At 45.3% G+C, this 25,731-nt stretch overlaps 1 protein-coding gene and 1 long non-coding RNA gene across 5 annotated transcripts in view; both read right to left on the bottom strand.

Moving 5' to 3' along the window:
* The window catches only part of LOC110496429 (septin-7), a 46,091-nt gene that overhangs the window by 8,279 nt on the left and 12,081 nt on the right, over positions 1-25,731 (bottom strand). For all 4 annotated transcript variants that reach the window (XM_090208862.1, XM_090208863.1, XM_036953010.2 and 1 more), the window contains 6 exons: positions 15,230-15,336; positions 3,827-3,927; positions 3,502-3,636; positions 1,752-1,869; positions 1,177-1,269; positions 1-88 (listed from right to left, as the gene is read on the bottom strand). The exon at positions 1-88 is cut by the window's left edge and continues 9 nt beyond it. In XM_090208862.1, the coding sequence (XP_090064988.1) occupies positions 1-88; positions 1,177-1,269; positions 1,752-1,869; positions 3,502-3,636; positions 3,827-3,927; positions 15,230-15,336 (642 nt within the window). The remainder of the gene's footprint in view (positions 89-1,176; positions 1,270-1,751; positions 1,870-3,501; positions 3,637-3,826; positions 3,928-15,229; positions 15,337-25,731) is intronic.
* LOC149975606 (uncharacterized) lies at positions 11,104-12,323 on the bottom strand. Its single transcript, XR_016488559.1, has 2 exons — positions 12,092-12,323; positions 11,104-11,902 (listed from the first exon to the last, which is right to left on the bottom strand). It is a non-coding gene; the product is annotated as an uncharacterized LOC149975606 (long non-coding RNA).

The following is a 25,731-nucleotide window of genomic DNA, read 5'->3' as shown; positions in this document are numbered from 1 at the left end:
CGCCCCAGGGGTACTGCCTCCCTCTCACCCGCTTCTCGTTGACCACAATGATGGTGTTGCTACCAACAACAGCCAGGGGCAAGCGATCCTGCAGGGGAGGGAGATAAACATTACACAGCAGACACACAACTCATTGAAATAACCTGTTAGACAAGGCTATGCACACACATTCTGCTGCGGTGAAGTATGTTTACCAAGACTCCTTTTTTAAATTGGATGGAAAATTGACTGGAGATAAAGTAGTGCATTGGGAACACAGCAACTCTAATGGCAGTGACAGTTGAGAACAGTGGTTTGTGTGTGTGTCTCCGTGTGTACCTTTAGTGAGTGTGTGTGTTTCCGTGTGTACCTTTAGTGAGTGTGTGTTTGATTGTTTGCTCCTGTGTGTGTGACAAGTGCATAGTGTGCTGGACCAGCAGAGCACATGTGACCTAATCAATACTTCGCGGCAGCCAACTACCCACTCAGCGGCAGCCAACTACCCACTCAGCGGCAGCCAACTACCCACTCAGCGGCAGCCAACTACCCACTCAGCGGCAGCCAACTACCCACTCAGCGGCAGCCAACTACCCACTCAGCGGCAGCCAACTACCCACTCAGCGGCAGCCAACTACCCACTCAGCGGCAGTGGTAGCCAACTACCCACTCAGCACCAGTGGTAGCCAACTACCCACTCAGCGGCAGTGGTAGCCAACTACCCACTCAGCGGCAGTGGTAGCCAACTACCCACTCAGCGGCAGTGGTAGCCAACTACCCACTCAGCGGCAGTGGTAGCCAACTACCCACTCAGCGGCAGTGGTAGCCAACTACCCACTCAGAGGCAGTGGTAGCCAACTACCCACTCAGAGGCAGTGGTAGCCAACTACCCACTCAGCGGCAGTGGTAGCCAACTACCCACTCAGTGGCAGTGGTAACCAACTACCCACTCAGTGGTTTCTCTCTTATCAATCCTGGGGCTGGTGGGGCCAGTCCAGCCAAAACACTAGTAGTGGATTTTAGTGTTAGATTTATGTTATGCCTTCAGCAGGGATGTAAACACTACATTTCATGATCAGGATAAAGACAGTGTTGTGTTCATGTTTGTCAAGTTTTTTTCTCCTATTCAATTCCAGCTTTGGTGTGGAGAATACAAGCTGTGTGTGTGTGTGTGTGTGTGTGTGTGTGTGGGATCCAAACCTTGATCTTCTTGACCATCTTGTTCTCCTCCTCATCGTTGGTTTCTGGGAACTCGTAGATCTGGATTTTGTGCTCTGTGATTTCTCGCATGATCTATAAAGAAAGTGAGAGAGAAAGGTGAGAGAGAGGGGGGAGAGAGAGAGAGAGAAAGGTGAGAGAGAGGGGGAGAGAGAGAGAAATGTGTGAGAGAGGGGGAGAGAGAGAGAGAAATGTGTGTGAGAGAGAGAGAAATGTGTGTGAGAGAGAGAGGTGAGAGAAAGGGGGGAGAGTGGTAGAGTTAATGTGAGTCGTGCTTCCCTCTGGTTATGTATCCATCTAGGCCAACGAGCCACAAACATCAATACTCACTCAGGCTGAAGGGGCAGTCAATACACAGGATGAGGGAACTGTGCACAGCACGTACACACACTCGTTGAGTCACATGCAACAACTGTGCATCACTCATTTATTGCATGTGTTCTCTCCCACAGGAAAAGCTTGCATACACTACTAATATCACAGTCTACATCTGCATTCAGAGAAAGACATACACACAGGACATGGTGTGTACACAGTGCCCCCACACACACACACACCTGCTTCTTGAACTGTTGGCACTCCTCAGGAGTCATTGTGTCCGCTTTGGCGATGAGGGGGATGATGTTCACTTTTTCATGTAACCGCTTCATGAACTCTATATCAAGAGGCTTCAACCTGGAGAGAGAGAGAGAGGTTTGAGTTTCAACAAGTTCCTTTCATTTAACATGGTCAAGGTGAAGCTTGTTGGCGCTACACCGGAGGGATGGAGAGGGGTGGAGAGAGGGGTGGAGAGAGGGATGGAGAGAGGGGAGAGGGGTAGAAAAACTCAGATTCACAGCTTGGCTGACCTTGGGACTAAAAACAAAACAATTTCCTGTTCAGAATGAATCTCCCGCTCCATGGCAGCATCTGGCCCACAATACACTGTAAATCTACTGAGCAGCACAGCACTCTTCTGTTCTGCCTGAAAACTATTTCATTTAAACAGCCATCAAGTTGGTATTTCATACAGAGTTACAGATTCCAGTCTGTAAAAGTAGATCCTGGGATATCTAAACAACGTTGAATCCTGGCACACAGACAACATGTACAAGTCTATGCTCTGCCTTGGCTGTGGCTGGATTCAACTGTATGTTCAGAAAGTTAGATCAAGAGAGCAGCATGAATCATCACACTTTGAAAAATGATTGTGTTTCAGTCTCCATTTTGAAAGATCAGTTTACGCAAACACACACACACCCACAGCCTGCCCCCACACTCCCACCCCCGCACGGCCTGCCCCCACACAGCCTGCCCCCACACCCACGACCTACCCCCACACTCCCACCCCACCACGGCCTGCCCCCACACACACACGGTCTGCCCCCAGACTCCCACCACGGCCTGCACACACACACAGCCTGCACACACACACAGCCTGCACACACACACGGCCTGCCACCACACACACGGCCTGCCACCACACACATGGCCTGCCTGCCTACACACACACACACGGCCTGCCTACACACACACACACACACACACACACACACACGGCCTGCCTACACACACACACACACACACACACGCACACACACACGCACACACGCACACACGCACGCACGCACGCACACACGCACGCACACACACGGCCCGCCCACACACACACACACATGTTAACTGTCAATGGAGCCATATGGTGCTAGTCCTCTTGGATGACCACAGACTGCTACCAGCCAGCCAGGCACAATAGAGACCAGAACAAGGACTTGGTCAGAGATACAGGTACACTTTGGGCCAAGACAGTGAGGAACACCGGCATCCAAATGGAGAGAGCACAGGCCTGTCAAATCACCCTTGGTTTATGGGGAGCACAGCGCAGCCCACAGAGATGCAACAGCAGGGCCAGCTGTGAGGACAGACAGGAAATACAGAGATGAGAAACAGCCTCCAACAAAGTGAACCCAGGAGAAGAGAGATACCTAAATGTTGTCCCAGTGTGCGTCCCAGCAGCCCCAGTAGAGGGGAGGGGCAGCTAGGCCTAAATGAAAACTGACAGCTGTACTCCTCACCTGGGGCAGGAGGGTGGATGACCTGCTAGCATTATGTAAACAGTCTTAGGCTACACGTTAGTTGTACTACTGATTTCTTCCCGTGACCAATACCCCGTCTAGTCTGCCCTGATAGGGAACAGTCAAGAGCATCAAGAACATGTTCAATCTCAAATGAGTGGAGGAAAACACATTTCTTCCCCCGTGGAGAAGAATAATTCACAGTTTGAGAAGCGGCAGGGACTAAATTTGAACTACTAGCTGCAGTACCTACCCGTGTCCAGAGGGGGCAATGAAGTAGAGGCAGCAGTGCACTCTGTTGTCAGGCATCTGCCGTCTGTTGACCCGGGACTCTGAGTTGAGGTAATCCTCAAACTTACTGTCGATGTGATCGATGACTGGCTGCCAGCTTTATAGGAGAGCAGAGCACAGACATTACTCAATTACTCTATATTTAATGTAGAATATACACATTCAGATAGAGATATAGGGCAGGCTAGGCTAGCCAGTCAGTTGGCAAGTCAGTCGGCCAACAAGCAGGCAAGTCAGTCGGCCAACAAGCACATCAGTCAGTCAGCCAGCCACCTAGTCAGACGTACCAGTTACTGTTGTCGACAGCGTCCCCGAACCCTGGCGTGTCAACGATGGTGAGAAGCAGCTGAACTCCTCCTTCCTTTACCAGCACCTTAGACTGCTCCACCTGAGATTGTAGAGAACACTAAATAATTATAACAAAGACATGTAGAAATTCAGCACAGAATCACAGTGAACTATACATTTTTTTTAAAAACACCAGTTTCTCTCCATTTACGGTTCTTTTGAATAGGGACATGTACAAACAGACGCATTGAAAAAATAATCACCATAGTGTGTGTATAACTTGCGCTAATTTATGCTAATCATGACAGTTTGCAGTCTCGTCACCTCCGAGCACTCCTCTGTTGAGGGGATGGGCTCAGATTCAGGGGCTTGGTTAGGGGGTCTAACATCGTTCTTTCCTTTTATCTTTATCTACAAAATAAACGTGGTTTTGCCAAATATAAATCACAGATAGAGATACACTTGTTGAGGGTTGACATCCAGGCAGACTGAGGATGAATCCATCAACAGGGTCTTAAACGATATTTGACCTTAGACCCAGAGAGAGCTCTAGTAATATCTGGCTGCCTACCTGGAGTGTCCAATACAGGGTGTACATAGCAGATTGCAGAGTGGCCTCTTAGCTGAGCAGAGAGCTTTAACCAGCAGGCGGTCCAGACCAAACCTTGTGATTAGCAGATGAGCTGCACTTCAATGATTTAATCAGGAGGAACATATGAAGGCCTGCAGTGTTCCGCTCAGATCACAATGGAAGGCATTGTGTGTGTGTGTTAAAGCAGCTCTGTGTACAGTAAGCAAGCTCTGCTTCAGCAGTTGTACACGGACCAACATAAAACACTACTATACCTCATTTGTACACACACACACACACACACACACACACACACACACACACACACACACACACACACACACACACACACACACACACACACACACACACACACACACACACACACACACACACATATACTTGGTGATATAAACAGCCTTCACCATCCTTTTTTTTACTTAATGACATACTTCATTGCTGTAGGACCATTTTGAGAAGGCCAGCCCAGCCAGCAGCCCATAGTTTCTCAAAGAGCAGCACATTTGAGTTTAACCTCAGCAGCTAAACTGAGCCGTCACCTTCCACTTAGAAAGCACGTAGAATGCCTGTGGTTTAGGCCTGAGACTGGGTTACGGCTGCTCTACCTCCAACCTACCCGCTGGGCCCCAGCTAAAGGCTTCTTCTCCCCCACACAGCCCCACTGTGGGCTGGCCACCCCCTGGCTGGCTAACAAAGAGCAACGGAAAAGTGACATTTCATCTGTGAACATAAACACCATTTTAAAAATATGGAATAACAATAATAATAATAATAATAAAGATATTGTGTTGCAATTCTGACCTACAATAATACCTTTGAGTTTGGTCAGTTTCATCTCACTAACAAACAAACAAATGTACAGCGGCCTGTGAGGAGTGCTACGCGAACAAGCATAACATAGTATATAAAAAAAAAAGCGTAAGTCAGGGAAACCGGAGAGGTATCCTGCACGTTTTCAGGTTTAAAGTCTGTTACTCCTCAGTTGAGTTTACTTCACCTTTAGGTAGCTAATGTAATGGATTTGTTTGCCAGCACAAGTCTAGATAGCACTAGCTGTATTATGCCTACAACAGTGAAGTTTCCGTCCGCTAGGTGTATCTCTATAGCTTGGGCATATCTCTGGGTGACGTGGACATCCCTATGCATGCACCTTATTCAAATATGACCAATTCGGGCAACCGGTTGAGCAATGTAGAAATAAGTCGCACGATGTCTCTTCTCCGACAACTTTTGTAAATAATCCTCAATTTCGCCTAAATTCATACTTCTCATGACTTCAAAAGTTATTTTAATTACCCAGTCATAGAGCGTACCTAAGTTGGCATGAGCAAACCAGTCACACGCTTCAGCTAAAATGGCTACCACTCCACCTTCATTGAATGCTTCAACAGCCACTCCGGGTGATATGGCTAACCCAATAACACTGGAGATCCTTGTCAGAGAGCTGGCGAAATCGAGTGCAAGTTCGGCAGCAGAACTCACCGGATTGCTGAATAACTCCCTGGCGGCTGCACTGGATCCAATTCAGGCAACCGTGGAAACCATCCGGGGTTCTGTGGCATCTCACACTGGCTGAAGTTGAGATGTGATTTCACATTCAAAACGCCAGAATATCCGTGTGATTGGACTGCCAGAGGATTCTGAGCCAGGATATCCAACCCATCAGATAATGCGGCTATGGACAACTTTTAGATAACTTGGGATATCCCATCCATTGATATGGACATGAGTACAGTTCTGGACAACCCTCTGCAACTTGATGAGATAACAAAGGGTCTAAAGTTAATGCAAAGTGGCAAGGCCCCTGGCCCTGATGGCAAGGCCCCTGGCCCTGGTGGCTTCCCCGGTAGATTTTTACAAAACATTCTCAGATCAACTCGCCCCATTACTGTTAGATATGTTCACCGACTCGTTATCACAGGACTCTTTCCCCCCCCGACGCTAACCCAAGCCTCTATCTCACTTATACTTAATTAGATAAAGATCCAGCGGAATGCGGTGGATATCTGCCCATTTCAATTTTGAACGCTGATGTTAAGTAATTAGGTTCTAGCATGCCGGTTGGAACCCTGCCTTCAAGATGTCATATCTGATGATCAAATGGGTTTCATCAAAGTGCGACAACTGTTTTCCAATGTACGACAGCTTTTGAACATTATCACCCCCAAATTGTTGTTTCTCTTGATGTGGAGTGGGATTATTTAAGATTTTGGGAAGATTTCGTTTTGGGTCCAATTTCATCTCATGGATACGTCTGCTCTATTCTGCTCCTACGGCTAGCGTACACACCAACTCTCAACCTTCAAAATACTTCCCCCTCTCCAGAGGGACCCGTCAAGAATGCCCTATGCCCCTGCCCCTTTTTGCTCTTGCAATAGAACCGCTTTCCTTGGCCTTAAAACTATCACCATCATTCACTGGAATCCACCGAGCTGGTGAAGAGCACAAAGTGTCAATGTATGCAGATGATCTACTAAACTCAGCAAAAAAAGAAACATCCCCTATTCAGGACCCTGTCTTTCAAAGTTAATTCGTAAAAATCCAAATAACTTCACAGATCTTCATTGTAAAGGGTTTAAACAGTGTTTTCCATGCTTGTTCAATGAACCATAAACAATTCATGAACATGCACCTGTGGAACGGTCATTAAGACACTAACAGCTTACAGACGTGCCTTAGGCATGAGGACTGCAGATGCGGCCAGGGCAATGGATTGCAATGTCCGTACTGTGAGACACCTAAGACAGCGCTACAGAGAGACAGGACGGACAGCTGATCTTCCTCGCAGTGGCAGACCACATGTAACAACACCTGCACAGGATCGGTACATCCGAACATCACACCTGCGGGTCAGGTACAGGATGGAAACAACAACTGCCCGAGTTACACCAGGAACGCACAATCCCCCCATCAATGCTCAGACTGTCCGCAATAGGCTGAACTGAGGGCTTGTAGGCCTGTTGTAAGGCAGGTCCTCACCAGACATCACACCGTCGCCTATGGGCACAAACCCACCGTCGCTGGACCAGACAGGACTGGCAAAAAGTGATCTTCACTGACGAGTCACGATTTTGTCTCACCAGGGGTGATGGTCGGATTTGTGTTAATCGTCGAAGGAATGAGCTTAGCACCGAGGAGGGTCCGTCATGGTCTGGGGCGGTGTGTCACAAGCATCATCGGACTGATCTTGTTGTCATTGTAGGCAATTTCAATGCTGTGCATTACAGGGAAGACATCCCTCATGTGGTACCCTTCCTACAGGCTCATCCTGACATGACCCTCCAGCATGACAATACCACCAGCCATACTGCTCGTTCTGTGCGTGATTTCCTGCAAGACAGGAATATCCGTGTTCTTTCATGGCCAGCGAAGAGCTCGGATCTCAATCCCATTGAGCACGCCTGGGACCGGTTGGATCGGAGGGTGAGGGCTAAGGCCATTTCCCCCCAGAAATGTCCAGGAACTTTCAGGTGCATTGGTGGAAGAGTGGGGTAACATCTCACAGCAAGAACGGGCAAATCTGGTGCAGTCCATGAGGAGGAGATGCACTGCAGTACTTAATGCAGCTGGTGGCCACACTAGATACCGACTGTTACTTTTGATTTTGACCCCCCCTTTGTTCAGGGACACATTATTCTTCTTAAGTATGTTTTGAAAACACTGATGATATGCAGTACGATCATTTTTCTTTTGCATATGCGCCTAAATATTTGACTGTACGACTTGGAATGTGAATTTAGGAGCACCAGTGCGTCTAGAAAAACGTGAGGGTTAGTATCTCAAGTATGTTTATTTGCGTGCACCTACATTTGTCAACTTAGGTGCACACGTGCTCCTTGTAAAAAAGGTCAGTGTAGAGGCCTGATATGTTGCATGTGTGAACCACTGTGTGTATGTTCCAACCAAAGAACAGCTAAACTACCAACTGCAGGGAAAACGATGGGATGAGGTAAAAAAACTAAATATAGATATTTTTTAATGGTTTGAAAATATAAATGTCCAAGCAATAAATCTACAGAGGAGTCGGTTGACAAGAGTCACTCTGGAATGCACACAGCTTTTTATACGGCAGCGTGATGACACATCTGTCGACCCCACCCTAGCCAGACACTGACACCTGGAGCTGGTGGGCCAGAGGATTCTTTACAGTGTGTGAGACGTTGACCTCCTCATCCATTAAACACTGCTAAAACGCAGCTGTTCATTCCAGTTCACACTGTGTGCGTGTGTGTGTGCATGTGCGCTGCGGTCCCTGAGCTTCGTGACCTTCTGTCACAGGAATCGAGACGGCACATTGAGATCCTCCCATCTCTTTTCTTGACCTCTGACTTCTAACCCCAGCTGCTGCTAGCTACTGGTGGAGATACATAAACCTCAACCAGGTCCTCTAATCACCAGAGTAGGACTTTCTCCTTCCCTATTCTCTCTCGCTCTCTCACTCACGCCCCTCTAGTCTGTCAGGTTGTAACTAAAACAGGTTACAAATATCTTCTTAGGCACCACCATAGCATCGACTGACAGTGGCATAAAAAATACAAGTTTCATTCATGCTGTTCAACCGACTGCACCCTTTACAGTGTCATGAACGATGCTAGTGTGAGATGCTGAATGGATAAAACAACCGACATGGACCACTCCCTGTCTGGAATGAGTTAGAGATGGTACTAAACAGTGTAATGTTAGGAGAAGGATCAGTGCTGAGTAAACAGCTAGTAAAGAATCTGCAAACAGACTTTTAATCCCTCCCTCCTCTCTTCCTTCTCCCTACCCCCTCTCTCCCTTTCCCTCTTATCCCCCTGCTCTCTCGCTCCCCACATCCCCACCTCCCTCTCCTTAACAGTGAGTCATGCCTCTAAGCGACTGACCACAATGATCTAACAGACAGACATGGAAGAGGCCTGACCGCTTCCGCCACACTCCTCTCTGCTACGGTTGGTTGGCTCAGCTGTGTCATATGACATTAGGCTGGCACAGACAGACATTAGCATGCTAAGCGCTAGCCTCATCTGCCTAGTCTCCTCCTCCCGTACCCTCTACATCTGTTAATTACCCACACAGACGCCTGCCCTAGCCTGGTCCAGATTTGTTCAGCCAATTCCTATGACGGTCAGTGGCAATGAGAACTAAAGTTGGCTGAACAGCACGAACACATCTAGGACCAGGCTAGCCCAGTCCCTTCAACACAAACAATATAGCATAGCCCTCATCACCCCAAGGTCTTCAGGCCTCCAAACAGATCTGGATGGATCCCAGAGGGTGTGTTGTTCATTACCCAACCAATGCATTCCATTGGGTTTCATCACATCACTCTGGCTCGACTGGGAAACAAAAGACACCACAACTATGTGAAAGCTCAGTTTGTGGTTCCTGGAGAGAAGAAAAATGGAAAAAAGAAGGCGTTATTCATTCTTCCCCTCTAGGATAAACAAGCGTAGAGTTCCCACCAGCAACTCTTCCCTTCTGGGATCCTGACCCAGCCAAGTTTATCAGGAAACCTCTGGAATAATGTTCACTATTGAAGCCAAACGATGCAGAGAAAACACAGACACTCACACGCTCTAATCTCGTTTAAACTTTAAGTACTTAAGGATGTGTAATGCACAGGTAAACAAATTGGTGGGTGCTGGGCTTAGTGGAGATTTAGACTGTAGTGTTGAGAGGAATCACACGAGAGATGAAACAAGAGAAGCCCCTTAAAATGCCCAAGCTTCTGTGGGTGTAAGTTAGCTACATAGAATACCACACACACACACACAAGCAGAGGAGGGATGAGGCAGAGGCGATGTTTCTATTGGCAGTGAATCACAGAAACAGGATCACTTTCATGCAACTTCAAAAAGGGAGGTACAATAGAATGTGGTTAATCCTCCATGGAGGATGTTTATAGGAAGCAGGTCAAAGTAGATGGCTAACCATTGATCAAGTCATGTCGTCTTCATGAGATGGTAAACCACAAGTCTGGCACCTTTAGTACTACTTCCTGTTACTGCTATGACAACTTCCTCTTCTTCAACTGGCATGCTAGCATGTAGTGGTAGTGATGCTCAGAGATCAGATCCTCCCTCTTCCTCCCTCAACCTTCAGATCCAGAGCCCTTAGTAAGGACTTGGGACTTTTCAAACAAAGACAAAGAACTCTGGGAAGTCAACCCAGGAATAGAAAAGAGGTTGGCTGTGTCACTTCTTGTTTTTGTAAGAAATATTCATGTGTTAAAAATTCCCAAACGTCTATTCAATAAGCTAACATACAGTTCAGACAGACAGTCGTACCCTAAGAGACGTCCATCAAGTCTCTTTCACAGTCCCAAAATCAAAAACGAGGTCAATGCAAGGCATAGTATTATATCGAGCCATGATTGCGTGGAACTTCCTGCCATCTCAAAATCACTCAAGCAAATCAGCAAAATTAGCTTTAACAAAACCTCTCCTTACTGACCAAATAATAATGAAATAAATAAATCTACTCCTCTCCATTCCGAGAACATCTGGTGTTTGGGTTAAAGATAAGATGTTTCCATGGAACTGAACTCAAACAGGCTCTAAGAGAAACAGTGGAGAGAAAAGAACAGAGATTTTAGATTTAGGTCTCGGTCTTTTTTACCACATGACGCTAGCTAGAGGAGGCTTTAGCTGGAAGAAACTGATATACCCGGTTCCTTTATTAATGGCAGCCCCGGTGTGCCTCTTTATTTTTTATGCAGCTCCACCAAGTCACACTTCACAGTTGGTGGTGACTATAACGTATAACGAAAGTCCAGTATTTTATGTACAGGACCCTTTTCATTTCATGAATGGCTCCGACTATGTTCAGCACCACTAAGTTAACTTCACTGCCACCCACTATATCTGGAGGTGAGTAAAATATAACGAAAAGTCAAGGCTGTCACGGTTGCTGAGGCAACATATGTATGGGACTCCATTCCCTGGGTGAACGGCGCCAATCCTGTGTGACTATGTTCCTTTTTTAAAACGAACAACTCCACCAAGGTTACCATTATACCACAAGAGACCCACTGGGTGGTATTTCTAACATGTTAGAAACTAAAGAGTCTGTACGTGCTGGCCTGTGTGTAAGGTTATTAAGAATGGACGTGTATGAAAGTGTCGGCCCTTGAGTTACGGTCCATAATGTTCTGTATTACGTCATGTTTCATGTGGACCCCAGGGAGAGTAACGGCTGCGTAAGCAGCAGCTAATGGGAATCCTAGTAAAATACTACCAATACTAAAACTGACTCACCAGTACACTGAGGATTCCACAGCTCTGAAGCAATAGTCTGGTCGGAGTACATTATCCTGGCACGCCTTACACCTCACAGCTTCCACAGGCACGCCAGGACCAGCCCAATGACATCATTACAGCACTATTAACACATGATCCTCACCTACCTTAGCTTGGGTGCCTGTCGGTTTCTGCTCGCCTGCCAACGCCTTATGGAATTGCTGGCATGATAGAGACTGGCCCCCAGGCTACGCCACTCTGGCCTGTACACAACATTACAAACTGTCATCAATGACTAATCATTCTCCTATTGAGAAACGTTCCAGCCAGGTACAACGTGTGACTAATAGTGATCTGTCATCGGATAGGTGTGGCGTCATAGTATTTGGAACTGTGTGTGTGTCTCAGAGGCATGTCGTCCAGCTCTGATATGAGACCCATGGTTTTATCACCTGTTCAATCATCACAGGAAACAGTCTGTTTGGAGCGCCCCTCTGCGCTGTGTGTGCATGGCCAATCCTTTGGCACACACACAAACGAACACGCACTGCAGGCTGTTTTGGGCTTTCAACACCAGGAATTGGCCTGGAGGCCATACTTGACACATTAAATGAGATCCAACGACAGACAGAGCTCTTCAGCCAGTGTGTGTGTGTGGCCAGAGTTGGGTAACTCATTCAGCAGCTGCAAGCCAAACAGAATAAACCAACAGGACGGGACATTATTGGGAATCCTCTTATTAACATTTGTCTCTTTGAAACCTGGGCTCAGATCAGCAAACAGATAACAGGCAGCTCTCTCAGCAAAACAGGCCTTTACAAATAGATGTCTGCAGTGGTGTAGACATGTTGCAAAACGGATGTTTTAGAGACACTTGTTTCACAGATGTTTGAATATTCCACATCCAGAAACATGACAGTGTCAGTGATAAAACTGGACGTGAGAAGAAAGGTATTTTTCAACATGGTTGAGGAAGCCACCCCATCTAACAGGGCCGTTAGAGGGCAGTTACCCAGCCCACTGTAGTCTCTCCAGTGCTAACATTATCACTGATGGAGCTGAACTAGGGCATAAATACTGCGGTGCAGAGATGTTCCAAGGCATGAGGTGTTGGCAGGCTCAGTCTCTCTCTGTCATACTGCTGCCGTCCCCGGCCAGGGAGCCAGTCCATCACAACCTAATCCTCTGTGTGACAGAGTTCTCACACACCTGGCCCATGTACAGTATACACACACACAAAAATAATCTATGCTCACATGCCTCTCAAATAAATCACTCACACACACAGACAGACAGACTCATATGCTCACCCATTCTAAAAGGCACTCAGAAGCCCAACACATGATTCCTTAGCTAGATTGGTCTGGATTGAACGGGCTCGCGGGCTGAATCTGGCCCCCAGGGCGTAGTTTCCCCACCCCTGCTTTAGTCCCTCTCTTTTTCAAAAACAAATCAATGTGACACCTCAGCCTACATGTACAGCACAACTTCCTCTTGGAAATCAGTGTCAGCGAGTGGAGACGGCCAAGCAAGGCGAGTTGGAGAGCTGTTCTCCAACTCTGACTCCGTGCCTGGTGAAATGTCAAGACTTTAAGGCTTGGTCAACACTAAGCCTGACTAAGGGCTCTTAAGGACTGAGGGATTCACAGAGGGAAACACTGAGGGAACCAAGGATTAGCTAAAAGGAGAAGGGATTGGATTTATCCTTTATTTTACCAGCGAAGTCACACTGATTTTCAAGAGAGCCCTGGATGAGAGGTGGTAGTGAGAGGTGGTGGTAGTGAGAGGTGGTGGTAGTGAGAGGAGGTGGTAGTGAGAGGAGGTGGTAGTGAGAGGAGGTGGTAGTGTCTCTCTCCTGGTTGGCGATTCATAGCGGTGAGAGCAGAGCAGATGGCTCAGTCACACAGCACGGCTCTGGTTGGTGTTACAGTTCACCCCCATAGCTACAACTAGATCAACCCTCTGCCATAGCAGCTTAAACCAGATACTACAGAAAGAGAATATAGAGAATATAGAGGTTAGACAAAGTAGTAGAGGGAATATCTACTGTCAATACCACTACCGCCACACCAGTAGAAACACACCGGTTTGGGCCATACAGCACAAGTATAGGAAACTCCCTAATAGCAGATGTTCTGTTATAATCTCTCTCAACCCCTCCACTGCTTCTCTCTATGAGAATGACACTGTGAGTGTGTGTCATAAATCACAGGTGGTGTTCTGGTTGTGAACCCCTTGGTTGGCAAACGATTTCCCAGATTGACTGGGGCTCATCCATCATCAGCGTGGACTAATTTCCTCCTTGCAGACTAGAAAACAAATACGTCAACCCCTGGCTCTGCACCTTTACAGCTCTGTGTGTGTGTGTGTGTGTGTGCGCCTCTGGCTACAGTGTAACAGCAGCGGCCATCAGGCAGCGGAGCCCAGTTAGTGCACTTCCCCTGACCGGAACATTAACTTCTGGCTCAGTAGTCAGTACACCCACGGAGAGGAGAGGAGCATGACTCCAGTCAAGTACTAGTTCTCTATTCCAGCCAAAAACTCCCTGTTGCTATTTGTTTTGCACACAGTTGCTTTTCCCAGTCGATGAGTCAGTCGCCCACACCTGATATTCTGTATGGTTTCAGCAGTGCTAGACATTCCTCCTAGCCTAAGTAGATAAACTGGTTGCAGGTGTCTTGCTATTCATAGACAGACGACAGGGCAGCGGTGGTAACAGGTTATCCTGTCAGTGCATCTACTCTTAAGAGTGGCCTGAAGCCTCACCAGCAGCATGTCAGAGAGCCGGGATGTAATAGAGGGAGGGCCAGGGCTGTGACATCAATAACCCAAAACAACACAAAAGGACTGGGTGGGAGCTGGCTGTGGCACACCTGTGATACCACAGCCTGGGGCACCAGCAGTTAACCAGCCCAATGTCAGGGTTAAATGATTCAAGTAGAGCCCAGAGAAACATCTATTACAGGGCCGTGTTCATTAGGGCACACAGTAGCAAAATGTTTTACAACGGAAAAAGAAGGAGCTTTCAGATAGTAGATCCTTGTTTCGGACCATTTTCTTCTATGTCATGGCTGAACATGACCCAGCTCTGCGTCAGACAGATTATGGCCAAACCTACTGGTATGAATTCCTTTAGGCTCCAGCATTAATAAATACGGCTGACTTGGCAGAGTGCCTCAACATCAGATAATATACCAGACTAGGAGGGCAGTTCTGTGGCCAACAGAGGGACTTATGGGTAGTCAGACAGGGTGGAGACACATTACCTAGCTATCACCCTGCACCTAAAGCAACAGAATGGGGAAACAGCTTGTTTAATGTGGCGAGTGAACTGAAATATTTCACTCCTTTGGGAAAATAAAAAGGCGATTTCCTGTTATAAAGGGAGGGGAAGGGGTAAGCCTACTCATTTGTTTAAGGTTACAAAAGGGACAGAAGTATGATAGTGTATTCCAAGAGAGAAAGAAGTAGGGTGATGACAATGAGCTCCAGCTATGATGCAACAAGCACATCAGATGATCCTATATTCATTGTGTTTCTATCTGTTCCCATTCAAATAAACCAATTCAATAGGGTATCGTAGTCTTTACCTGTACTGTCTTCTTGATTCTGTGGGAGGGTCCAGGGTATTCAGGTGAATACAAGTCTGTCAGGAAGAGGGAGTTGATCAGTGTAGACTTCCCCAAACCAGATTCACCTAGAGAAAGAGGTGGGGGGAGAGAAAGGGAGAGATTCATTTCAAGAGGTGTATTTCACACTGTACTGGTCTTTCTAATCTTTGTTTTCACACTAGACAGTCGCAACATGGCATCTCCAGATGTAGTCCTAAGCCCTGCACAATGTTTAGAATTCTTTAAAATGTTTCACATTCAAGCTTTTTCAAACAGGAAATCAATCCATCTGAGCTGCCTCAAGTGAAGTGACAAACTTTAACATGAGATGGAGAGAAGGAGAGAGACAGGCGAGGACGAGTGGGGCTGAATATATTTCTTCCCAAGTCAAATTATTTTCCTGTCTGCATTTCAGGAATCTAAATCAGGGACTATGATAAGGAAAGCCTAAAAGGCTGGCATAGTCATCATACCTTTACAGCGACCGTCTCACCACAAACTAATTTAGGACATTTCTCTTGGATAAAATAACAGCTCAATAATCTCTCATGGAAAGATTCAGATTTTCAGAGAACAATCCCAGGTGGCTCTAGGTAACGCAACACCATCAAAAGTATACATAGCAACGGTTGGCGTAGGGACGGGGGGCCAATGAGAGAGGCTGAACAAAGGGAACAGTGTGATGGAACGGGGCGTGGCTGGAGACACATGCTGGGCTGGCACAGAGAACCGCAGCTCACTGCTGTGTGTGTGCGCATCGACCGTGCTGTTCAGCCCAGCATTGATCGACCACTCACTACTGCCAATTAACCAGCTACTAAACGCTTTGTGTGCACCACACAAAAGGAGAGCCCTCTTTCTCCCTCAAACCTTTTAGAAAGAGGTTCTCTACACACGGTAAATGTTTCCAGCCAGGGCTAGAGGCACACTGACCTCACAATGGAAATGTTTTAGCGGTCAGGCTGTTATGAGGAATGAGGTGGATATGATCATCCATGTGGGTATTTCTTCAGGATGCAAGACAGATTTAGGGCCTACTCCTCTTGCTGAGAGCTGGGTGGGGAAGGGGCGGGTTGTGGTCTTGTGAAAACAGCAAACTGAAATACGCCTGTCTTAAAAAAATGGCAGCTTGCATTAGGGAAACTATAAACTGACAGAATGGCAGGCTCAAGCAGATACAGTGAGTTGGGATTCAGCACTCAATGTATGTGAAGCTGGTCCAGATACAGAGTCCGAAGCAGCAGCAATGATGAGCAGAGGAAGCTTAGCTCTGGCCACAACATTACACATCTCTCTTCCTGGGAGTATGAAGTGAGGAATAGAGGGCAGGAAGGGAATACGAGGGATGGCGGGAGGAGAAAGAAGGATGGCGGGATGCCAGCGAACAAGTTGGCTAGTCAGACTACAGAGCCGGGTTTGCTTCTTTGCAGGAGAGGGAGAGATGAAGAAAGGACGGGGGAAAGGGTGAGGGAGGGATATAAGAGCTGATGTAGGTTATTCAGAGCTGGAGTTGCAGAATGTTAGCAGAGAGAGAGGCCTCTTAAATCCTTATGTCATGGAAATGATAATGGGGGATATCCCTATACTGGGCTATAGCTGGGGCCTGGGAAGGGATCTCCCTACACTGGTAGTACAGGCCTGTAGCTGGGGCCTGGGAAGGGATCTCCCTAAGCTGGTAGTACAGTCCTGTAGCTGGGGCCTGGGAAGGGATCTCCCTAAGCTGGTAGTACAGTCCTGTAGCTGTGGCTTGCGAAGGGATCTCCCTAAACTGGTAGTACAGGCCTGTAGCTGGGGCCTGGGAAGGGATCTCCCTAAGCTGGTAGTACAGTCCTGTAGCTGGGGCTTGGGAAGGGATCTCCCTAAACTGGTAGTACAGGCCTGTAGCTGGGGCCTGGGAAGGGATCTCCCTAAGCTGGTAGTACAGGCCTGTAGCTGTGGCCTGGGAAGGGATCTCCCTAAACGGGTAGTACAGGCCTATAGCTGGGGCCTGGGAAGGGATCTCCCTAAACAAGTAGTACAGGCCTATAGCTGGGGCCTGGGTACGGGATCTCCCTACACTGGGATGGCATCATCAGCACTGGTATGGATGTTACTGGGAATATGGAGCCAGACCAGTCTTCCGTTAACAGTAGTAGGTGAAGGCTCAGTCTCAGGGTCATACAGCTAGAAACGGAAGCTAAGCTGGTTTATGTGACCCGTCCTAGAAAGTAGAATTCATAAGTTCCACCCGACCAGAGCATGACCATGGCCCTCTCTCAGTGCAGTCCTGCCTGGCCCATCCCTGCCAGTGGCCCTACTCGGTCAGTGACCAGCCCAGCCAGCAGCACACTTCCTTTAAAGGACCTTTTCAGCAGCTGTGTAAACCATGGGGGCTTATTCAGAGGAGCTTTACACTGCTCTGCATGCAAGGAGATGAGGGGCTAGCTGGGGCTAGAAGGGGGAAGCAGGAGAAAGTTTGTATTGGAGAGGGGAGACAGTTCATTTGACGGTGCTGCCTTCTACTGCAGTGACACGGGGCAGGAAATAGTGCACCGACTGGTGAAATGAAGAGTGGTTCTGTTCTGTTAGGAGGGGGACAGTAGCAACTGGCTGAGGTTATCATTCTGCTTTCACTGTGGTTAACGTGCAGGTAAAGTGTGTGTGTGTGTGTGTGTGTGTGTGTGTGTGTGTGTGTGTGTGTGTGTGTGTGTGTATTGAAAAATGGGTTATTTCCCCTTCAAATACGGAATACATTACAAAAATGACTATAAAAACATGTCTGGCTACCACGTGACAATCTTTAAATATCTTGTGGCGAACGCATCAATTTCCTTTAGAAAGTCAGAGAGCGAGTCAAAACCCTGAAATCCTACGTGTTTATGTGAGGGACATAGTTTCCAGAGAAGATAAAAACCGAAACGCGTTAAAAAGTATGTGTTAACCGAGGCACAATGAGCTGAACTAGGGTTTGCTGCGGTAGCCCTTCTAGCCAAGATCAAGGTCAATCCTGGGGCAAACGTGGTAAATCATTGGCAAATATTTACTTTTATAGACGGACGCAAACGTCCGACTGCTGCAGCCCACTGTCACTAACTTGGCTGCCGACAATCAGTTCTGACCAAGAGAGCCTTTAGCCTTTCGACCGCTTTGCTTCCATGTTGAAACAGTTTGAGCATATATTAAGACAAAGTTGAGACGTTTTTGTTAATTTAGGTGTTTGGCAGGGTTCCATTTTCATTTTTGGGCTGTCGAAGTTTGGAAGCCAAAGTACGTCCAGGGCCTAAAATAAAACACCCGCCACATGCCAAACGTGGGTAGATTTTGGCACCGGCGGGGCGGGTAAGAATGTTGAATTCACCAGCCACGTTGGCGAGTGGTAACTCTCCTGGTGTGAGAATTTAATAAAAATGGTCAAATATGGGCACAAGTGAGAGCTATAATTTATCGTTGCTTTCAAAGTATTTCTGCCATTTTGTTTAATATCTGGTAATGCACAAATACATTTGAATCCTAAATCCCACCTTGCCCAGCAACACTGCCTGTCTGGAGGACAGTGCTGAAAAGTACTTTAGTAAAACTACTTAAGTAGTTTTTGGGGTATCTGTACTTTCCTTTTAATATTTTTGACTACTTTTACTTCAATACATTCCTAAAGAAAATGATGTACATTTTACTCCATACATTTTCCCTGACCCCCAAAAGTATGTTACATTTTGAATAGCTAGCAGGACAGGAAAATGGGCAAATTCATGCACTTATCAAAAGAAAATCCCCGGTCATCCTTATCGCCTCCAATCTGGTGGACTCACTAAACACAAATGCTTCGTTTGTAACTTATGTCGGAGTGCTCGAGAGTGCCCCTGACTATCCTTAAATACATGTTTTTAAATGTAGAAAATTGTGCCGTTCCCGTAACATAAGGAATTTGAAATAAGTACATTTTAGCAATTACATTTACTTTTGATACTTAAGTATATTTAAAACCAAATACTTTTTTACTCGAGTAGTATTTTACTGGTTGACTTTAACGTGAGTTATTTTCAATTAAAAAAGGTATATCTTTACTTTTACTCAAGTATGACAATTGGGTACTTTTTCCACCACTGCTGAAAGATCAGTTTTTAGAAGCAATGCGCACAGTCATAAAAGTTGCCCTAATTTATTTGAAAGTCTACTAAAGTGAGATATTGTCCTCATGTTTCTTGGCTATTTACATTGTTTTGTTCAAAAGCTAGGTTGCTTTTCAATGTTTGAGTTTGTTCCCAATGCTAGAAAAGAGACATTGTTGGCCTCTACTATACATTCTCACAGGCACATGTGATGACTCAAGTGGCCCTGTTACCAAGGTAGTCTTAAAAAAGGGCAGTACATTTCTGGAAAAAAGTTAACAGTGAACCTTTTTTGTGGGATACACATAAGGCAATTCTAGGTCTTGTGGCATATTTTGGTTAAACTATCCCCAATTCAATGGAATTGCAACCCTCTGCATGCACAGTGCATTCTTCCATCACATGTACAGCTGATTCTCAAGATCTTGCTCACTAATGAGATGCTTTTGAGCCCACACTACTACACTCTGAGCCAAGGACTACATGCTTTCTGGTAAATTTTGATTACAATACTGGGTGGGGTGAATAGTTTTTATATCACATGCATGATTTATTGTTACCTAGTAAATAGTAGCCTACAGCAAAGTGTGTTTAAATCATTTCTAACTTGTTAACAATTTCTGCTAGTTAGTTTTTACTACCATGTGGGTTTTAGCTTGCTTGAGCCTGCTAACTGAGGAGTGTTAATTCACCTGTTACCATACATGTTTCATTATAAGACATTTATCTTACAAAGGAGTTGTTTAATCTAACTGCTTAAATATTTATCTGTACATGGAATTGTATTTGTTTTTTTGTTGTTTTGTTTTTTTACACTTTTTATCAAATCTTTACAGGAAAATGCCACAGCACTATCTGACGTGTGGAGACATTTCACTGCAGCTAATGTAGGAAATGCTGTGTACATTTGCAAATACTGTGCCAAATCATATGTGAAGAATGCAACAAAGATGCAGAATCATCTGGCAAAGTGCATAAAGTTCCTTCAGCGCACGCAACAAGCAACCTCTGACAAAAGTCCCTCTACTTCTATTCGAGGTGAAAATGATGAATCAGACACCTTATCGACAGCAACAGCTCATGTTCCTCCTGGAATCAGAAGTTTTTTTTTACTCAATGGAGGAACGTAGTCATTGAAATCTCCACCCCTCAACCAGTATTCTACAAGGGCACAGACAAGGGACAACAGACACACTGGTCTCTACATTGCAGATGAGCTGAAGGCAGTCAATGACCTTGGACCACAGAAGGTATTTGCACTGGTGACAAACAATGCTGAGAACACGAAGGCTGCTTGGTTTAAAGTGGAGGCGGCCTACCCTCACATCACACCCATTGGCTGTGCTGCTCATGCATTGAATCTGCTCCTCAAGGACATCAAGGCACTGAAAACAAGGGATACACTCTACAAGAGAGCCAAGGAAATGGTTAGGTATGTGAAGGGTCATCAAGTTGTAGCAGCAATCTACCTCACCAAGCAAAGTGAGAAGAATAAGAGCATCACATGGAAGCTGCCCAGCAAAACCCGTTGGGGTGGTGTCGTCATTATGTTTGACAGTCTCCTGGAGGGGAAGGAGTCTCTCCAAGAAATGGCCTTTTCACAGTTTGCCGATATGGACAGCCCCATCAAGAGGATCCTCCTGGATTTTTTATTTTGGGAGAGAGGAGTAAGCAGCCTGAAACTCCTGAAACCTAAACCTATGCACAGATTGAGGGAGACAATGCCATCCTGTCTGATGTTCAGACTCTGCTTTCAGATGTAAGAGAAGAAATCCGTACTGCCCTGCCCACTTCACTGTTGCTCCAAGCATAGGAAACATCAGTTCTGAAATGCATCAAAAAGTGTGAAGTGTGCAGAGTACATGTCGGACCCCAAGTATGCTGGCAAGAGCATCCTGTCTGGTGCAGAGATCAACAAGGCCTATACTTCATCACTCCCGTATCTCGCCACCTTGGCCTGGATGAGGGCAAAGTTCTTGGTACACTTCCAAGCAAGGGCTTTGGGATGGAGCTGCAATATGGCAGTCTTGCCAACATATCTCATCAGCCACCTGGTGGAAGGGACTTTGTGGATCTGAGGCTCTTTCCCCTGTTGCCTCTATCATCCTCCAAATCCCACCAACATCAGCCACCTCAGAGCACAACTGGTCCTTGTTTGGGACCACACACACACCAAAGCACGCAACAGGCTGACCAACACAAGGGTTGAAAAATCGGTGGCCATCAGGGCAAATTTTTGGGCTTTTTGAGCCTGACAACAAGCCATCCCCAACAAGGTTGGAAAGTGACAGTGAAGACCATCCCACGTGAAGAGTCATCTCAGGTCAATTCGTAACTAAATAAAAATATATATATTTCTATTGGAAGGATTTAATCATATTATTATTATTATTATTATTATTATTAAGGTACAATGTTTATGTTTCTGTCTCCATATGATATGGCAAATATATCCAATGTAAAAATCTACATTTAAATGGTATTAATATGCATATTTTTCCGTTAATTCCCATATACAGTTGCAAGAAAAAGTATGTGAACCCTTTGGAATGACCTGGATTTCTGCATAAATTGGTCAAGAAATGTAATCTGATCTTGATCTAAGTCACAACCATAGACAAACAGTATGCTTAAACTATTAACACACCAATAATGGTATTTGTTTATATTGAATACATAATTTAAAAACATTCACAGTGTAGGTTGGAAAAAGTATGTGAACCCTAGGCTTATGACTTCTCCAACAGCTAATTGGAGTCAGGAGTCTCCTACCCTGGAGTCCAATCAATGAGACGACATTGGAGACGTTGGTTGGAGCTGCCCTGCAATATTAAAAAAAAAACACTGATTTTGCTATTCACATGAAGCATTGCCTGATGTAAACCATGCCTCGAACGAAAGATCTTAGAAGACCTAAGATTAAGAACTGTTGACTTGCATAAAGCTGGAAAGGGTTACAAAAGTATCTCTAAAAGCCTTGATGTTCATCAGTCCACGGTAAGACAAATGGTCTATTATTGAGAAAGTTCAGCACTGTTGCTACTCTCCCTAGGAGTGGCCGTCCAGCAAAGTTGACTGCAAGAGCACAGCGCAGGAAGGCTCAATGAGGTTAAGAAGAATCCTAGAGCGTCAGCTAAAGACTTACAGAAATCTCTAGAACATGCTAACATCTCTGTTGATGAGTCTATGATACCTAAAACACTAAACAAGAATGATGTTCCTGGGAGGACACCACGGAAGTAGCCACTGCTGTCCAAAAAACAACAACATTGCTGCACGTCTGCAGTTCACAAAAGAGCAACTGGATGTTCCACAGCGCTACTGGAAAAATATTCTGTGGACAGATTAAACTAAAGTAGAGTTGTTTGGAACACACACAACACTATGTGTGGAGAAAAATAGGAACAACACACCAACATCCAAACCTAATCCCAATTGTAAAGTATGGTGGAGTTAGCATCATGGTTTGGGCTGCTTTTGACAGAAAAATGAATTCCCATGTTTATCAAGACATTTTGCAGGAGAATGTTAGGCTATCTGTCCACCAATTGACGCAACAGGACAACGACCCAAAACACAGAAGTAAATCAACAGAATGGCTTCAAAAGAAGAAAATAGGCCTTCTGGGGTGTCCCAGTCAGAGTCCTGACCTCAACCCCATTGAGATGCTGTGATAAGACCTCGATTGGTTCACACCAGACATCCCAAGAATATTGCTAAACTGAAATAATTTTGTAAAAAGGAATGGTCCAAAATTCCTCCTGACCGTTGTGCAGGTCTGATCCGCAACTATAGAAAACATTTGGTTGAGGTTTTTGCTGCCAACGGAGGGTCAACCAGTTATTAAATCCAAGGGTTCACAGTGTGTTCAATAATGACATAAAACATATAATTGTTTGTGTTAGATTAAATCAGACTGATGGTTGTGACCAAGATGAAGATCAGATTATGACCAATTTATGCAGAAAGAGAGGTAATTCCAAAGGGTTCCAACTTTTTTTTTTGCCACTGTATTCCCGTTAAATTCCACTTAGTGTCCACTCTGAATATTCCCAAAAATGTACAACCCTAGGGCAACTAAACATTTTGTTTCTGGTATTTATTTTTAAATACTCAGGGTCACAGAATATTAAATTGAGCAATATACCACATTACTTCAGACTAGTAATACATGTGTTGTTTTAGAAAAATTATTAAGCATGCTCAGTTTGTATTTCTTTGTGTATTTACGGAACACAAAAATATTTGGGCTGGTAGATTCTTTATTTTTAATCTACCTGCCACAGTGGATGGTATACAAAAGTTTGCTTTACGCCCAGTCCACGGACATTCGTTGTGATTGGTCAACAGTGCTACTCCTTGGAGTGGGAACTACGGACGGGATTCTTCAATGAAATGTTTGTCGTCATTCAACATTTTTTTTTCACTTGAGAAATTCTGCACAAAACATCTTAGTTACATTCAAAGTCGGAAGTTAGCTTGGAGTCATTAAAACTCATTTTTCAACCACTCCACAAATGTCTTGTTAACAAACTATAGTTTTGGCAAGTCGTTTAGGACATCTACTTTACATGACAAGTAATTTTTCCAACAATTGTTTATACTGATTATTTCACTTTATCACAATTCCAGTGGGTCAGATGTTTACATACACCAAGGTGACTATGCCTTTAAACAGCTTGGAAAATTCCAGAAAATTATGTCATGGCTTTAGAAGTTTCTGACAGGCTAATTGACATCATGAGTCAATTGGAGGTGTACCTGTGGATGTATTTCAAGGGAAAATCAAAACAAAAATAAGCCAAGACCTCAGAACCAAAAATTGTAGACCTCCACAAGTCTGGTTCATCCTTGGGAGCAATTTCCAAAACGCCTGAAGGTACCACGTTCACAAACAATAGTACGCAAGTATAAACACCATGGGCCCACGCAGCCATCATACCGCTCAGGAAGGAGACGCGTTCTGTCTCCTAGAGATGAACGTACTTTGGTGCGAAAAGTGCAAATCAATCCCAGAACAACAGCAAAGGACCTTGTGAAGATGCTGGATGAAACAGGTACAAAATTATCTATAGGCTGCTCAGCAAGGAAGAAGCCACTTGCTCCAAAACCGCCATAAAAAAGCCAGACTACGGTTTGCAACTGCACATGGGGACAAAGCTTGTACTTTTTGGGGAAATGTTCTTTGGAGGAAAAAGGGGGATGCTTGCAAGCCGAAGAACACCATCCCAACCGTGAAGCACGGGGGTGGCAGCATCATGTTGTGGGGGTGCTTTGCTGCAGGAGGGACTGGTGAACTTCACAAAATAGATGGCATCACGAGCGGGGGAAATTATGTGGATATATTGAAGCAACATCTCAAGACATCAGTCAGGAAGTTAAAACTTGGTCACAAATGGGTCTTCCAAATGGACAATGCCCCAAGCATACTTCCAAAGTTGTGGCAAAATGGCTTAAGGACAACAAAGTCAAGGTATTGGAGTGGCCATCACAAAGCCCTGACCTCAATCCTATAGAGGATTTGTGGGCAGAACTGAAAAAGTGTGTGCGAGCAAGGAGGCCTACAAACCTGACTCAGTTACACCAGTTCTGTCAGGAGGAATGGGCCAAAATTCACCCAAATTATTGTGGGAAGCTTGTGAAAGGCTACCCGAAACGTTTGACCCAAGTTAAACAATTTAAATGCAATGCTACCAAATACTAATTGAGTGTATGTGAACTTCTGACCCACTAGAAATGTGATGAAAGAAAGAAATCACTCTCTACTATTTCACATTCTTAAAATAAAGTGGTGATCCTAACTGACCTAAGACAGGGAATTTTTACTATGATAAAATGTCAGGAATTCTGAAAAACTGAGTTTAAATGTATTTGGCTAAGGTGTATGTAAACTTCCGACTTCAACTGTATATGTAAAATTGCACAACTAAGCCCTCTTCAAACGTCAAAGTTGATTCCAAATTTGTCTTAGATTAATTGGGACTATTTTGATGAAGTATATACTGGCTATGCTATTAATAAGGTATCTCAAGAGGGGCAAACAGTACTAAATGGTTCTCATTTTTCAAGTGAAGGTCTTTTAAAGAAGTATGTAAGGCACAGACGATTGTGTCGCCTAGCCGAGTTCGGCTATGAGAAAACTGAACCTAGCATGCAGGTGCCTTTGAAATACCTTGGCACACTTCACAATGCAAACAGGGACATTACATAAGTTGCCTGGTAATTAATCTTACGGATCGACGTCCGGTCGAAGGGACAGTTGTAATCATGCAGCACCTTGTGTCACGATCGCAGATTTTAGAGAATGTCGGTACATATAAGTGTCATATCGGCTGAAAGCTTAAATTCTTGTTAATATTACTACACTGTCCAATTTACAGTAGCTATTACTGC

The sequence above is a fragment of the Oncorhynchus mykiss genome, chromosome 18 (assembly GCF_057628025.1).
Source record: "Oncorhynchus mykiss isolate SJ-2025 chromosome 18, ASM5762802v1, whole genome shotgun sequence".
NCBI classification, from domain to species: Eukaryota; Metazoa; Chordata; class Actinopteri; order Salmoniformes; family Salmonidae; genus Oncorhynchus; species Oncorhynchus mykiss.
Note: the sequence above shows the minus strand (reverse complement) of the source record. Positions and strands in the feature narration are given on the sequence as shown.